Consider the following 18,474-nt stretch of genomic DNA (forward strand, 5'->3'; position numbering starts at 1 on the left):
CGAAAAGGTGAACACTACCATGATTAGTCCTGTGTCGTGCAAACAGTGAAGCATCCTGAGACCATCCATGTGTGGGGTTGCTGATGATCTGTGCATTTTCCAGCATGATGGAGCACCATGTCACAATGCAAGAGTGATAATGAAGTGGCTCGGAGATCATTACATTGAAATTTTGGATCCGTGGCCAGGCAACTCCCCGGATATTAATCCCATTGAGAACCTGTGGTCAATCCTCAAAAGGCGAGTGAACAAACAGAAGCCCACAAATTGTGATCAACTCGGAGCACTTATAAGGCAAGAATGGATTGCCATCAGTCAGGATTTGGCCCAGAAGCTGATATCCAGCATGCCAGAGCGAATTGCAGAGGTTATGAAGAACAAGGGTCAACACTGTAAATATTGACTCTTTGCATATATTGAATGTTTTTGCTAATAAAAGCCTTTAAAACTTAGGAAATGCTTATCATTGTTTTCCAGTATACCATAGAAACGTGAAAATATTATCTACAAATACTGAAGCAGCAAACTTTGCAAAACACAAAAATTGTCACTGCCAATACTTTTGGCCACAGCTGTACATGTTATTTGTTAAAGGGATAGTTCACCAAAAAATGAAAATTCTCTCATCATTTACTCTCTCATTCCATCCCAGATGTGTTTGACTTACTTTCTTCTGCTGAACTCAAACAAAGATTTTTAGAAGAATATTTCAGCTCTGTTGGTCCTTACAATGCAAGTGAATGGTGGCCAGAACTCTGAAGGTGAAAAAAGGTGTGGGTGAGAAAAAGATCAATATTTAAGTACTTTTTCACAAAAATTTCTCCTCCCTGCCCATAAGGTGGTGATATGCACAAAGAATGCAAATCACCAAAAACAAAAGAGGAGTTATAAAGTGAAAGTGGAGATCAATATTAAAAAAAGGACTTAAATATTGATCTGTTTCTCAAGCACACTTATTATGTCACTTCTGAAGACATGGATTTAACCACTGGAGTCATATGGGTTACTTTTATGCTGCCTTTTAATTACTTTTTGGATCTTCAAAGTTCTGGCCATTAACTTGCATTGTATTGACCTACAGAGCTGAGATATTCTTCTAAAAATCTTTGTGTTCTGTAGAGGAAAGAAAGTAAAACACATCTGGTATGGCATGAGGGTGAGTAAATAATGAGAATTATTATTTTTGGGTGAACTATCCCTTTAACTAATCACTTGCATGATGTTTGTATCACATGCTTATAAATTATCTAGTGCATGTTAAAATATTAAGAAAAAAAAATAAAATTATAAAAAACAAATAAAATGTATATGTATAAAATGTACACAAAAGCAGTAAAATAGCCAAAATATTGTAACAGAGCAACATAATTCAGAGGGAAGCAATCGTACTATAAATACAAAGCAACTGCTAAAAAGATTTTTAGATTTCAGAAAATCAAAATACCAAAGAAATAAAAATCAGCTTGAAAAGGGCCGATGGACCTGATACAGGGAAATAGCACAGAGAGAAAAGAAATGCTTTCAGCAGAGCATTTGACAGATTATATGAATATGAAAGACAGAAAATGCTGTCAAACATGATGTTACAGCTGAGCTGTGGTATTTTCTTCCATAGTATTCCGGATTCCAGCAGACAGCAGAAAAATGCTTTGTGTGTGGTCACCTCATCATGGAGATGGTAAGAAAAGTTTGACAATTTTGTGTTTCAGAAGTCCCTGTGCTGCATTGTCTGTCTTGATGCTATTCTATGAGTAGTGTTTGCTAAGGCAATCATCACTACTACTATTGCTCACACTTAGGGTCAGTGATCTGAATGAATCCTAACCCTAAGTATTAAACTTTATGCTAGCAGTGTGATGGCAGGTTTTACACAGGAAAGTGCCTTTCACATTTTCTTCAGAAAATCATACAACAGCTCATAAAACCCTGTGTGATGTAGATCTTGCAGGCACTGGGTAAGTCGTATCACCCAGGCTGTTTCCGCTGTGTGGTGTGTAAGGAGGGGCTGGATGGAGTTCCTTTCACCGTTGATTTGGAGAACAACATCTACTGTGTGAAAGACTACCACACGTGAGTGTCATGCTAATAAAAATGTTCACAATATTTTGTGCCACATGTCCCAGCTGAAATAACCAGCTTAAACCTACATGAAATAGTCCAGGCTAGTTCATGCTAGTTAGCAGGACCGCTGGCCAAATTGATGCCCTACGCAGAGTTCCAGGTGGATGGGGGGGGTGTGGGTCCCAAAAACCTTTAATCTTTAGATATTTGCTACATAATTAATATTAATAATACCAATAGATCATGTTGTTTTAATTCTCTTTGTCTTCACAGGGTTTTTGCTCCTAAATGTGCCTCATGTAGCCAACCCATCCTCCCAGCACAGGTGAGAGTGATATGTAGACTGATGGCATATGGGTTAGTGATGTGACTTTATTTTTTTTTTTAAATTAACAGATCTATTATGATAATTAAGTAAAAATGCAATTAACACAAAACAATTAATTGAATACACATCTAGTATGATTTTGATACATTTATGCTGGGGATTTTGTATTATATTTTTGGTCTTGTTTAAAGCTGTCATTCTTGCAAAAAAGAAATGTTGGCATAAGTAGTTATGTTATTATGAATGTTATTTTTCATGATAACTAAAATATTTTAATTAATATAATTTATATATACATATAGATATATACATAAATTAGGGCTGTTGATTTTACACATTTATTCATTGTGATTAAATTATATATAAAAAAATATAACAAAAAAAATGTACGCAATTACTTTTTTGTATTGTTTGTATTAGTGTAGTTTGTATTTGTATTGTCTATAAATGCTATACTCATCTGCCACAACAATGTAATCTCTTTGAATTATCTGATATTATAAAATGTATTACATATCATTTTTAAAATGATTTAATTATAAATATTTTATCATTATATATTGAATTATTTATATTTGGGGGCCTTTTTTCAGCAAATAATGATGTATGCAATTAACTGCGATTAATTTGATTAATTAATCAGCACATCATGTAATTAATTCAATTAAACATTTGTGGCAATTATTTAAAAATGTATTTTTTTTGTTTTTTAGAAAATGCTATCAATGTTTTTCAACAAACACAAATATTATATTTCTACTAAGTAGACATGCGTTTTAGCTAGATTTTCAAAAGATTTCACTTTCTCTTTTTTTTTTATCTCGGACTGACAAACTGTGTGTGTTCATAGGGTTCAGAAGAGACCATACGAGTGGTGTCGATGGATAAAGATTACCATGTGGAATGCTATCACTGTGAGGTAATTCTCTATAATGAATCAGTGCTTATTGTTCTTGGAATTCTGAACCACAGGTTCAAACTCAACTAAAGGTGACCTGGTGAATGGAGAGGTCAACTTTATGTCCTCAAGCAGTCACTAAACCAGGTTTTGTTCCATATGCCACTGTCCCTTCAGCTGGTTTACTGTGAGTCACTCTGAGTAAACAACATCTAAACTCCAGGAGAATGCCCTACAGTTACATAAGATGTTTTTGTGTATATTAGTCCAGGGATCTGGTATTAATGTGTAATAATATTGTGAATCATTGACTAATGACATTCCAGAATGGGTCATCCAAAATGTGTTAGTTTCAGTGTTGACATCTACACAGGTACTCAGCACATTCTCAACCTCCCATAAATCATAGAATTATTCACTAAACAAAATGAACATTCTGTCATCATTTGCTCACCTTCATGTTGTTCCAAACCTGTACGTTTGTGTGATCATATTAAAGGAAATGCATGTCTTGTTTTTACGCAGGATTGTGATTTGCAGTTGAATGATGAGGAGGGGCATCGCTGTTACCCTCTCGAGGGGCATCTGCTGTGCCATCGATGCCATCTGCAACGGTTAAAGACCCATCTACCTGCCCACCCACCCCCAAGTTACCCCCTTCACGTCACCGAACTGTGAACACACAGACTTGTGCTGAAGAACAGAAAAAAAGACACACTGATGGGTGGAGTTTATCACATCACTCCTTCAGTGCCACAAGAGAGAGAGAGAGAAAGTGGAAATCAAGACAGAGAGAGTGTCTTTCCTTCCCTTAAACACTAAATAGGGAACTCTGTCATGTCTAGTTGCCACTTGATTAAGGTTTACTTAACCAACTGGGGAGTTTAGAGTTGTATTTTCATAATTTTCCTCCCCCAATCATCTTCTCCTCTCTCGCTTTGGTCACATTTGCTTTTTCGAGGGGTTTTGACTGCATTCATTCACACAGATGAGAGAACATGGCTTATGCCGGATAAGCCGAGGGCCGTATAGACCCAGCGCTAGGTCGACAGCACTGCCACAGGGGAGCAGAGGGCGATCTGTGCCTCTGTTGTTCCTCCAAACATGACCTCTGCCCGAGACACTGAGTGACAGACAACAGCACTAAACACACACAGACTGATGTATGACTTCTGTGCCTTCATTACGAATCCAGAGTTGGACACGTCGTCACCTCCTTCACTGCCTTTGAGATCCACCATTTCTGTGTGTGCGCACGTGTGTGTTAGTGTGTGTGTGTGTGTGTGAAAGTGCGTGTATAGTGCCCACTCTTTTGTGCCTTGCTGCTTGGGCATTTAAAGGAATAGTTCACCCAAAAATGTAAATTATTTACTCAACCCCCTTGTCGCTGCAAACCCAAATGACTTTATATGCTACTATTTTCCATACAATGACAGTTTCTCTCTCTCTCTCTCTCTCTCTCTCTCTCTCTCTCTCTTTCTCTCTCTCTCTCTCTCTCTCTCTATATATATATGTATAATAAAAAGAGCAGCCAGGATGTTCTTTAAAAATCCATGTTTTAGTGTTACACTGAAAAATAACAACATATGGGTTTGGAATAACATGAGGGTGAGTAAATAATTACGCAGATTTTTTTATTTTTGTGTGAAGCGTCAGTTAAATGCCTGAACTAGAGGCAGCAGTTGGCTGAACATTGGTGGCACAAATGTGGCTTAGTTCATAACAAAGTGGCGTTGTGATGCCACATGACAAGTCTGCTGCACATAATTGGACCATTTTAACAAGTGTATATTTTGCATATGCTTCACACTAGGTATGTTAATGAAATCTCTCTGGCTGGGGTCAGAGAGATCATTAAGATCTGACACCAGCAAGAACAGGGTTCTCCACTGAATTCCGCTTTCTTTGCTCTTCAGACACTGGTTTGCCTCTGGACGAGCACTGAAAACCGCCGAAGTGTCGGGTGCCTTCCTGCCTTAAATATTTCTTAAACATGGAGTGGACATTCCTTTTTATGTCTCTCAGGAGACTCTTAAGGGACTCTAGAGGTGGGCTGATGTGTGCAGGGGTCAAAGGTCATGCCTGGATTTGCTGGACTCAAACAGGCCAATCAGAGACCACCTGCGTTTGTCCTGCAATGAGTTTGTTTTTGTGTTTGACCAGGGACAAAGTGACAGGATGTTTTTTTGGTCACTTGGTGTCCATAGAGTTGAACAGTCTTGTTCTAAAGTAAAAATTCCACAAATTTACTCGATTTTTATCAAATACTTTTAAATCTTTAAATCATACCGTGAGCTCCGAGGTTGTTATTTGATTATATTTGCTTCTTCTGAAGCCATCAGTCTGCGTTATTTCAACTTCATAACTAAAAAAAAAAAAACAAATCCTGTTTAGTAGTGGAATTTGTGGTAAATAACTTCATACCCATGATGCTGTAGAGAAAGGCCCAACAATCAGACAATGACAGCAAACAAAGAGTGCCAACAGAACTTTTCAGCTCTTTGTGTCCCTACACCCTCAAACTACTAATATATTTGTATATATATCTGAATATTTTACAATACACTTAAAATATATTGATTCTATACTTATAATCAACAACTTTTAGATTTTTCCATTGTTTTTAATTCGATTACATCATTTGCAATGCCTCAAGGGATTGTAGTTCATTCCCTCATGAAAGACGTAAAGTATACAGTCTTGTACCTTTGTCTATTTGTCTGATTTTCAAATACATTTTGCACCAAATCAAAGTGTTTAATTTTGTTATCCACCTCGGAGCTGATTGATTTGGTTAATGGCTTAAAAAGCTGAAATCCCTATGAATCGAATGAATGGGCAAAGCACTTCCGGAACAAAGACGACTGAAAAAGTGGTACTCTATTTCTGTGATTGCGATGGGAATCCACACCCAGAGTGAAATTGAATTGGTCCCAGGATTCCCATGGTCATTAAAAAACTGAAAAAGTCAAAATAGACCTGGAAATGTCTTGGAAATTAAAGGTGCTGTAAGCTATTTCTTTCACGGAAAGGTTTGCAATGTCCTGCTCCATGAAAATATTAATGAAATAAGTGTTGTGAGATATCTGACTGGTCTCTGTGACAGCACCTGTTAAAAGCAAACAAAAATGTGTCCACGGGCTGCAGTTTCTGACACTTTCTGCCTGTCAATCATTTTGTGCATTCTCATGGTATTGTTGTAGTTGCAGCAAATTATTGAGGCTTAATGCCATTTTTATGCCATGTTATTTATAACAGTTGTCAGTTGAGGGCGCTATTTTTCCGCTGTTGTTTTTGACAACTGCTCCATGTCGGTCTAAATAAAGCTCATTTGGTATCTTTAGAATGACGGTTTTGGAAAGTGGGGCGTGGCTAATCCAACGGCTCAGCATGGAAATTCCAGAATGGCTAAAATCGCTTACAGTACCTTTAATAGCATCTTTAAAAGTCATGGAAATGTATTCAGTGAATAAATTTTTTATAGTTATGCTTAGCTCTAATGTATTTCATTGGCTTGAAATTGCTCTTTGTAAGGTGAAACTCTACATAATTATCCTTAACTAGTTATAACAAAGGAAAATAAATTCACTGGTCAAAAGGTGTGGGAACCCTGTAGTCCAAAATCCTGCTCCATATAACTTATTCATCAAAAATGTTCTACATTGTCCGTGATTGTGTCACAGTATTTTTGTGTGGAGAACAAATTACTAGTCACTGGAATCTTGTTGGATCCTACTTGGTTTGGACACAGTGTGTTTGTAAGTGGAAGAGAGGGTCTGTGTGTGTGTGTATGTTCATGTACACCAGTGGCAGGACCACCGTGTGTGTGTGTGTGTGTTTGTAGCGAGCCTGCTTAACACGGCTCGTGATGACTCTCTCTTACAGAACAACTCCCTTGCACTGTTCCAAATCATAGTGAGCTGCCTTGCTGTCTACTGTTTACATAGACAGCTGCTTTCTAAAGGGCCATTCACACTGACCAGAATTAATTCATTTTCTGTGCGAGTTGACGATTTATTGCAACATGATGCAACGTTTTGCATGCATATGATGCCTTAAAATGCTGTCTAAGTAGGCAGCTCACTAGGTTTGGGAACAGAGCCTGTTTGAGTGTGTGTGCAAATGCATGTTATATACACTCTCCTGTTACACACACGTCTACTCTAATACTACTGAATCACAGACAGAAACAGGCAACATGTGTTTCCCCTGACTTGAGTGACTTGTGAGAGATTTCTTGAAATCCAGTGATTCATATCTGCAAATCAGACTGAAACTTTTCTGATTTAACCATGTGAAAATGTGTTTTTATTGACTGATTACTGTATCGGAAGCACAAAGTCATTTATGTGAATAGAGTGTAAGATTTAGTTAAAGGAATATTCTGGCTAAGTGCAGCTTATTCAAGCAATATATGGATAGCATCGGTGACATGTTTCAGATTACAACAGGAAATTATGTTGACACATCCTAACAAAACATGTGCTGCGAACTATGTACTTACAATGGAAGTCTATGGGGCAAGCGTGCACTGGTTGAAAATTGAGGTATGAATATTATCTGTAGAAATGAACTGCATGAATGTTCAATATAATGACAGAATATTCCTTTAAAACATTTCCTGGTTTCAGATCATTCCCAGAGTATATCGTTTAATAAAAGTGTGTAATGTTTTTCTCCACGTTGTCTTAATCCACTTTTAAAACGTACTACTATTGCATAGCACAACGCTAGAGTCCCTGTAAATAATCAGTTTAGAATGTATTTTCTGCATTTATCAGAGATTCCAATGAATGCTAGCTTTCCTTCGGTTAGTTTTCTTTTTTTTATGCACATTTTATGTTCTGTTGCATCACTTTTTTTTTTATCATACAATGTTTTGATTTCCTAGATATTTCATAAAGAAAAAGCAAAGTAGATTTATTTATCTAAACGTGAAAAGTTTAAAGTTATTTAATGTATTAAAAGTTGGGACGTATCATTTAACCGTAGATTTATGTAATCTGCTTTTTAAATAAAGTGGTTTTTGTAGTTAACTGAAACTGTGGCTGTGATTTGGGTGTCATTTGACAAGAAGGGGTGTGCTTTTGTGTCCCACATTTACTTTTTTCTTTAAAATATTTGATTTATCAACCCTGTTACCAACTCATGTTAACGTTCCTTATTAAAATAGTATACTATTCTGTAAATCAGTGGTTCTCAACCTTTTTGACTCCAAGACCCCCCATTGTTGGAGACCCCCCCCCCCATGTAGGCTATTACATATTTATAAGATATTTCCTTAAAACTTGTGATTCCAGAAATGTCTAGAACAGTATATTATTCATAAAAAGCAAGCTGTTGAAGGAAGTTATTACATATTTGTTGTATTTTCAGTAAGTTGAATTATAATAAGTATATAACAATTAATAATCTATCATATTTTAAATAATTTTAAGAGATCTTAAGGCCCCCCTGGAAGTATGCTGAGGCCCTCTAGTGGGTCCCGACCTCCTGGTTGACCACAGCTATAAATCAAAAACACTTATTGTGAACTCTGAAAAAGAGATTACTTTATCTTGTGTATTTTTTAGGTTTGTCAGAAGGTGAATTGTCATCCCTGCTACTGTAATTTTATATAGTAAACATCACAATTGATTGTTGAATAAGCAATTGTTGAATTTGTATACATATCAGTATTAAATTCTATTTCTAATAGGCACTTTGAACTGCAATGACCTTGAGCAGAAGGCTAGAAATGGTTAAATTAAATGGTAAAACTGGCAACCCTGTTACCGTTCTTTTCTAAAGGCATATACCAATATACATTGATATGAATTAATTTAGCTTGAGATGGCACAATGCAATGTATTAACACTTTTTTTTTGTCTAAGGAATGTTTAAAATCGAAGAGAAAAGTATGTTGAAAGTGGAAAAAGTCAACCCTTTTTTAGAACAGCCCGGTGAGTTTCACAATGTCTTATGCATCTTTTGTGAAGTAAAGTGCCTGTTAAAGAGCGATCACACTAGAGTTTGTTACATTCACTTCCATGTGGGGATGTGGGAGAGTGGAAACACATATTCAAGTTTATTGAACAATAACCTGTGATAGACATTTAACCACTAGAAAATGTAAACGCCACAGATTGCAACTTGGATTAATGCAAAGAATAAAAAACGTCTAATCTGCATGGTGTTAAAGGAAAGTGGAGAAAATATTTTTTGCCTTTTGTATACATTTTTGTTATTTAAAATTTATGCAAACTTCTCTTCTGTCCACCATCTTTAGTTTCACTCATTTTCCAGCAGTTTTGCATCAGATCATTTTTGTTTAGCAGTGGTTTCCTGTGGCATCTGGGGTCAGTGTGTTTACTTAGCAGGCATATCAGTCCACATCAATATGTGTGCATTTACACTGTAATCACTGCCTTGCATGCAAACGCTCCACTGTCACGGTTATTCCAGAGAGAGATGAATGCTCGCCACACCCTGATGCCTGACCTGAGATCTGTCCGAGATATTTGCCAACATTAGCTGCAATGTACTAGTGCAACAAATGAAATGATCTGAACCTGATTTTAGTTCCATTGTCTGTTTTAACTCATTATAGTTTTCAATATGGTGTACGGCTTTAAAACGAGAGCAGTATTCAATATAAAATAAGGAATATTTATTTAAATGTGTCTTAAGTTGACAGCCATTATGCCTTGTAAAAGAAAGAAATATGAAATCCTAAAGAGTCCAAAGTCTCTCCAAAATGGCAAATTACATCTATTTAGACTCAATAAGTTCCTAAGAAAATGCATAGTATGTGTATCTTGTTGTGCAGCTCAATATCTGTTTGAGTTGCAGCTCATACAATTAGAATGGAAGTAATGATTCTCGTTCTATCATGTGTTTCATCATCTATTTGATATATGAAAAATAAAACATCAAAATATAACAGAATATATTCTATTATGTTGAAAACGCTTTGAAAAACGCTGGCCATTTTGAAGATTAATTTGTGATAGATGTACGTGCCGGGTCACTAAAGACCCGAGGTGTGTAAAGGGTTAATTGTATAGTATACAAAATGTTCTATGTATAAGAATAAATATATAATAGGCCTATACAATTTCGAATTTATTGAATATATTATATATATAGAACTGCAAAAATAAATGTTGCTTTCAAGCTTTATAGGACACCCCCTTCATTAATCCAACAAACAGAGAGTCCCGCCCCAAGTCATGCCATTGGTTGAGTCATGGTTGTCAAAATTAGATTATTGTTTTTTTTTTCATTCATAAATAGCATGTGAGAGGGAAAAGTTGCTAGTTTGGAAAAACTTGTGGAATTTCTTTAAATAGTGATTTGTTCTCAGTAACGGAGAGGAAACGCAGCCTCAGTATGGGTTTGGGAAGGTGTATGTTGTGGCTGCTTACATCATCAACATGGAGACAAAGAAACCTTTATGAAACTCAGAGGCACTGCTGTACACGTGTGTGCTTTATACTAAATGTTGTCTTATGGCCTTTAGTTATATGACAGTTATAAAGTAGTATGTTCCCATATAGATAGCTCTTATACTGTATATACAGTATACAGTAAAATACTTTTCAACCAAAGCAAAAAAGATAAACTATGTAATGTTTCCTAGGAAAAGAAATTTGATAAGAAGAGCTGTTGAATTCATTTGCTACTTCATTACAATGAATAGCCGGCAAACCGTAGCAATTATAAAATAACACTTCTGTCATGTGAAGTTACATTTAACTGTACTTTAGACTGTTGTTCTTTAATTGTGTGCTTCAGTGTGTCTGTATTCTGGACATACTGTGTTATAAATATAAACAAAATATGATATGTAGAGATGTTTTCCAAATATCTCCTTATGTGTTCTACGGAAGAAGAAAAAAGTCATGGATTAGAACGACATGGGGATGAGTTAATAATGAGTTTCTTTTTCAAACTGTGGGTTTTACAAACTTTTAGGAGTGAGGCTGGTTCTAAATCAATCACACTTTTTGTTTTGATGTGACTGAAATCTAACATGAAATCTGACTCCAAATCAGCACTGAAACTATGAAACAGATTTTCCACGCAGATCTGATGACAAAGTCAGACTACATCAGAGCTCTGGTCTTACAACCCCAGGCCAGAAGACCACCCAAACAGTCTGGACATTTGTAGCATGATTCACTCTGCCCACGCATTTCCACTGCACTTCACATATCTCAGTGAGCCGTGGGAACCCAGAGAGCATGTGTCAAGCGTGTGTGGTGTAAATCCAACCGTGACCCTGGGAATCAGAGCTCTGGACGACATCGAAGGCATTAGATGAATGATTCAGGGTTGTTTTTGTTGCGTTTGCTTCCCTGGATTGGGAGCTCACAACTCGTGGCTTGACTGATACTTATGGATGAGGGAGATCAGTGATTGACCTGAGAGAGATCAGAGAGAGAAACTTTCCATGACTTTCTGCTGTGGATAAAAGTGTTTTGACTGGCTTTTAAGGCATAGATAGATGGACGGACAAACAGATAGACAGATGGATGGAAGGATTGATAGAATGATAGACAGACAGACAGATCGATCGATGGATGGATGGACAGACGGACGGCCAGACAGGCTGATGGATAGGTGAATGATAGAACGATAGACAGACAGACAGACAGATAGATAGGTGAATGATAGAATGATAGACAGACAGACAGACAGACAGATAGGTGAATGATAGAACGACAGACAGATAGATAGATGAACGATAGATAGACAGACAGACCGAGAGATAAACGATAGAATGATGTAAAGATGAATGATAGAATGACAGACAGACAGATAGATGAACAATATATAGATGAATGATAGAATGACAGACAGATAGATAGATGAATGATAGAATGATAGAATGACAGACAGACAGATAGATGAACAATATATAGATGAATGATAGAATGACAGACAGACAGATAGATGAACAATATATAGATGAATGATAGAATGACAGACAGACAGATAGATGAACAATATATAGATGAATGATAGAATGACAGACAGACAGATAGATGAACAATATATAGATGAATGATAGAATGACAGACAGACAGATAGATGAACAATATATAGATGAATGATAGAATGACAGACAGACAGATAGATGAACAATATATAGATGAATGATAGAATGACAGACAGACAGATAGATGAACAATATATAGATGAATGATAGAATGACAGACAGACAGATAGATGAACAATATATAGATGAATGATAGAATGACAGACAGACAGATAGATGAACAATATATAGATGAATGATAGAATGACAGACAGACAGATGAACAATATATAGATGAATGATAGAATGACAGACAGACAGATGAACAATATATAGATGAATGATAGAATGACAGACAGACAGATAGATGAACAATATATAGATGAATGATAGAATGACAGACAGACAGATGAACAATATATAGATGAATGATAGAATGACAGACAGATAAATAGATGAATGATAGAATGACAGACAGATAGATAGATGAATGATAGAATGACAGACAGATAGATGAACAATATATAGATGAAAGATAGAATGACAGACAGACAGATAGATGAACAATATATAGATGAATGATAGAATGACAGACAGACAGATAGATGAACAATATATAGATGAAAGATAGAATGACAGACAGACAGATAGATGAACAATATATAGATGAATGATAGAATGACAGACAGATAGATAGATGAATGATAGAATGACAGACAGACAGATAGATGAACAATATACAGATGAATGATAGAATGACAGACAGATAGATAGATGAATGATAGAATGACAGACAGATAGATAGATGAACAATATATAGATGAATGATAGAATGACAGACAGATAGATAGATGAATGATAGAATGACAGACAGATAGATATATGAACAATATATAGATGAATGATAGAATGACAGACAGACAGATAGATGAACAATATACAGATGAATGATAGAATGACAGACAGATAGATAGATGAATGATAGAATGACAGACAGATAGATAGATGAACAATATATAGATGAATGATAGAATGACAGACAGACAGATAGATGAACAATATATAGATGAATGATAGAATGACAGACAGATAGATAGATGAATGATAGAATGACAGACAGATAGATATATAAACAATATATAGATGAATGATAGAATGACAGACAGACAGATAGATGAACAATATATAGATGAATGATAGAATGACAGACAGATAGATAGATGAATGATAGAATGATAGATATATGAACAATAGATAGATGAATGATAGAATGACAGACAGACAGATAGATGAACAATATATAGATGAATGATAGAATGACAGACAGATAGATATATGAACAATATATAGATGAATGATAGAATGACAGACAGACAGATAGATGAACAATATATAGATGAATGATAGAATGACAGACAGATAGATATATGAACAATATATAGATGAATGATAGAATGACAGACAGACAGATAGATGAACAATATATAGATGAATGATAGAATGACAGACAGACAGATGAACAATATATAGATGAATGATAGAATGATAGATATATGAACAATATATAGATGAATGATAGAATGACAGACAGACAGATAGATGAACAATATATAGATGAATGATAGAATGACAGACAGACAGATAGATGAACAATATATAGATGAATGATAGAATGACAGACAGACAGATGAACAATATATAGATGAATGATAGAATGACAGACAGACAGATGAACAATATATAGATGAATGATAGAATGATAGATATATGAACAATATATAGATGAATGATAGAATGACAGACAGACAGATGAACAATATATAGATGAATGATAGAATGACAGACAGACAGATAGATGAACAATATATAGATGAATGATAGAATGACAGACAGACAGATGAACAATATATAGATGAATGATAGAATGACAGACAGATATATGAACAATATATAGATGAATGATAGAATGACAGACAGACAGATGAACAATATATAGATGAATGATAGAATGACAGACAGACAGACAGACAGATAGATAGATGAATGATAGAATGATAGAATGACAGACAGACAGATAGATGAACAATATATAGATGAATGATAGAATGACAGACAGACAGATAGATGAACAATATATAGATGAATGATAGAATGACAGACAGACAGATAGATGAACAATATATAGATGAATGATAGAATGACAGACAGACAGATAGATGAACAATATATAGATGAATGATAGAATGACAGACAGACAGATAGATGAACAATATATAGATGAATGATAGAATGACAGACAGACAGATAGATGAACAATATATAGATGAATGATAGAATGACAGACAGACAGATAGATGAACAATATATAGATGAATGATAGAATGACAGACAGATAAATAGATGAATGATAGAATGACAGACAGATAGATAGATGAATGATAGAATGACAGACAGATAGATGAACAATATATAGATGAAAGATAGAATGACAGACAGACAGATAGATGAACAATATATAGATGAATGATAGAATGACAGACAGACAGATAGATGAACAATATATAGATGAATGATAGAATGACAGACAGATAGATAGATGAATGATAGAATGACAGACAGATAGATATATGAACAATATATAGATGAATGATAGAATGACAGACAGATAGATGAACAATATATAGATGAATGATAGAATGACAGACAGACAGATAGATGAACAATATACAGATGAATGATAGAATGACAGACAGATAGATAGATGAATGATAGAATGACAGACAGATAGATAGATGAACAATATATAGATGAATGATAGAATGACAGACAGATAGATAGATGAATGATAGAATGACAGACAGATAGATATATGAACAATATATAGATGAATGATAGAATGACAGACAGACAGATAGATGAACAATATACAGATGAATGATAGAATGACAGACAGATAGATAGATGAATGATAGAATGACAGACAGATAGATAGATGAACAATATATAGATGAATGATAGAATGACAGACAGATAGATAGATGAACAATATATAGATGAATGATAGAATGACAGACAGATAGATAGATGAACAATATATAGATGAATGATAGAATGACAGACAGATAGATAGATGAATGATAGAATGACAGACAGATAGATAGATGAACAATATATAGATGAATGATAGAATGACAGACAGATAGATAGATGAATGATAGAATGACAGACAGATAGATATATGAACAATATATAGATGAATGATAGAATGACAGACAGACAGATAGATGAACAATATATAGATGAATGATAGAATGACAGACAGATAGATAGATGAATGATAGAATGATAGATATATGAACAATAGATAGATGAATGATAGAATGACAGACAGACAGATAGATGAACAATATATAGATGAATGATAGAATGACAGACAGATAGATATATGAACAATATATAGATGAATGATAGAATGACAGACAGACAGATAGATGAACAATATATAGATGAATGATAGAATGACAGACAGATAGATATATGAACAATATATAGATGAATGATAGAATGACAGACAGACAGATAGATGAACAATATATAGATGAATGATAGAATGACAGACAGACAGATGAACAATATATAGATGAATGATAGAATGATAGATATATGAACAATATATAGATGAATGATAGAATGACAGACAGACAGATGAACAATATATAGATGAATGATAGAATGACAGACAGACAGATAGATGAACAATATATAGATGAATGATAGAATGACAGACAGACAGATGAACAATATATAGATGAATGATAGAATGACAGACAGACAGATGAACAATATATAGATGAATGATAGAATGATAGATATATGAACAATATATAGATGAATGATAGAATGACAGACAGACAGATGAACAATATATAGATGAATGATAGAATGACAGACAGACAGATAGATGAACAATATATAGATGAATGATAGAATGACAGACAGACAGATGAACAATATATAGATGAATGATAGAATGACAGACAGATATATGAACAATATATAGATGAATGATAGAATGACAGACAGACAGATGAACAATATATAGATGAATGATAGAATGACAGACAGATGAACAATATATAGATGAATGATAGAATGATAGATATATGAACAATATATAGATGAATGATAGAATGACAGACAGACAGATGAACAATATATAGATGAATGATAGAATGACAGACAGACAGATGAACAATATATAGATGAATGATAGAATGATAGATATATGAACAATATATAGATGAATGATAGAATGACAGACAGACAGATATATGAACAATATATAGATGAATGATAGAATGACAGACAGACAGATGAACAATATATAGATGAATGATAGAATGACAGACAGACAGATGAACAATATATAGATGAATGATAGAATGATAGATATATGAACAATATATAGATGAATGATAGAATGACAGACAGACAGATGAACAATATATAGATGAATGATAGAATGACAGACAGACAGATGAACAATATATAGATGAATGATAGAATGACAGACAGATATATGAACAATATATAGATGAATGATAGAATGACAGACAGATATATGAACAATATATAGATGAATGATAGAATGACAGACAGACAGATGAACAATATATAGATGAATGATAGAATGACAGACAGATATATGAACAATATATAGATGAATGATAGAATGACAGACAGATATATGAACAATATATAGATGAATGATAGAATGACAGACAGACAGATGAACAATATATAGATGAATGATAGAATGACAGACAGACAGATGAACAATATATAGATGAATGATAGAATGACAGACAGATATATGAACAATATATAGATGAATGATAGAATGACAGACAGATATATGAACAATATATAGATGAATGATAGAATGACAGACAGACAGATGAACAATATATAGATGAATGATAGAATGACAGACAGATATATGAACAATATATAGATGAATGATAGAATGACAGACAGATATATGAACAATATATAGATGAATGATAGAATGACAGACAGATAGATAGATGAATGATAGAATGACAGACAGATAGATAGATGAATGATAGAATGACAGACAGATAGATATATGAACAATATATAGATGAATGATAGAATGACAGACAGACAGATAGATGAACAATATATAGATGAATGATAGAATGACAGACAGATATATGAACAATATATAGATGAATGATAGAATGACAGACAGATAGATAGATGAATGATAGAATGATAGAATGATAGATATATGAACAATATATAGATGAAAGATAGAATGACAGACAGACAGATAGATGAACAATATATAGATGAATGATAGAATGACAGACAGACAGATAGATGAACAATATATAGATGAATGATAGAATGACAGACAGACAGATAGATGAACAATATATAGATGAATGATAGAATGACAGACAGATAGATAGATGAATGATAGAATGACAGACAGATAGATGAACAATATATAGATGAATGATAGAATGACAGACAGACAGATGAACAATATATAGATGAATGATAGAATGACAGACAGATAGATGAACAATATATAGATGAATGATAGAATGACAGACAGATATATGAACAATATATAGATGAAAGATAGAATGACAGACAGACAGATGAACAATATATAGATGAATGATAGAATGACAGACAGACAGATGAACAATATATAGATGAATGATAGAATGACAGACAGATAGATGAACAATATATAGATGAATGATAGAATGACAGACAGATATATGAACAATATATAGATGAAAGATAGAATGACAGACAGACAGATAGATGAACAATATATAGATGAATGATAGAATGACAGACAGACAGATAGATGAACAATATATAGATGAATGATAGAATGACAGACAGACAGATAGATGAACAATATATAGATGAATGATAGAATGACAGACAGACAGATGAACAATATATAGATGAATGATAGAATGACAGACAGACAGATGAACAATATATAGATGAATGATAGAATGACAGACAGACAGATGAACAATATATAGATGAATGATAGAATGACAGACAGATATATGAACAATATATAGATGAATGATAGAATGACAGACAGAC

General features: G+C 34.1%; 1 protein-coding gene across 1 annotated transcript in view; it reads left to right on the plus strand.

Moving 5' to 3' along the window:
* Positions 1 to 8,522, plus strand: part of LOC127661655 (Wilms tumor protein 1-interacting protein homolog) — a 47,502-nt gene extending 38,980 nt beyond the window's left edge. The window contains exons 4-8 of the mRNA XM_052152469.1: positions 1,616 to 1,678; positions 1,940 to 2,070; positions 2,335 to 2,386; positions 3,240 to 3,308; positions 3,813 to 8,522. Coding sequence (XP_052008429.1) covers positions 1,616 to 1,678; positions 1,940 to 2,070; positions 2,335 to 2,386; positions 3,240 to 3,308; positions 3,813 to 3,965 — 468 coding nt within the window. The 3' untranslated portion in view covers positions 3,966 to 8,522. The remainder of the gene's footprint in view (positions 1 to 1,615; positions 1,679 to 1,939; positions 2,071 to 2,334; positions 2,387 to 3,239; positions 3,309 to 3,812) is intronic.
* The last annotated feature ends 9,952 nt before the right edge of the window (positions 8,523 to 18,474 follow it).

This window comes from Xyrauchen texanus, chromosome 21 (assembly GCF_025860055.1).
Source record: "Xyrauchen texanus isolate HMW12.3.18 chromosome 21, RBS_HiC_50CHRs, whole genome shotgun sequence".
In the NCBI taxonomy this organism is placed as follows: Eukaryota; Metazoa; Chordata; class Actinopteri; order Cypriniformes; family Catostomidae; genus Xyrauchen; species Xyrauchen texanus.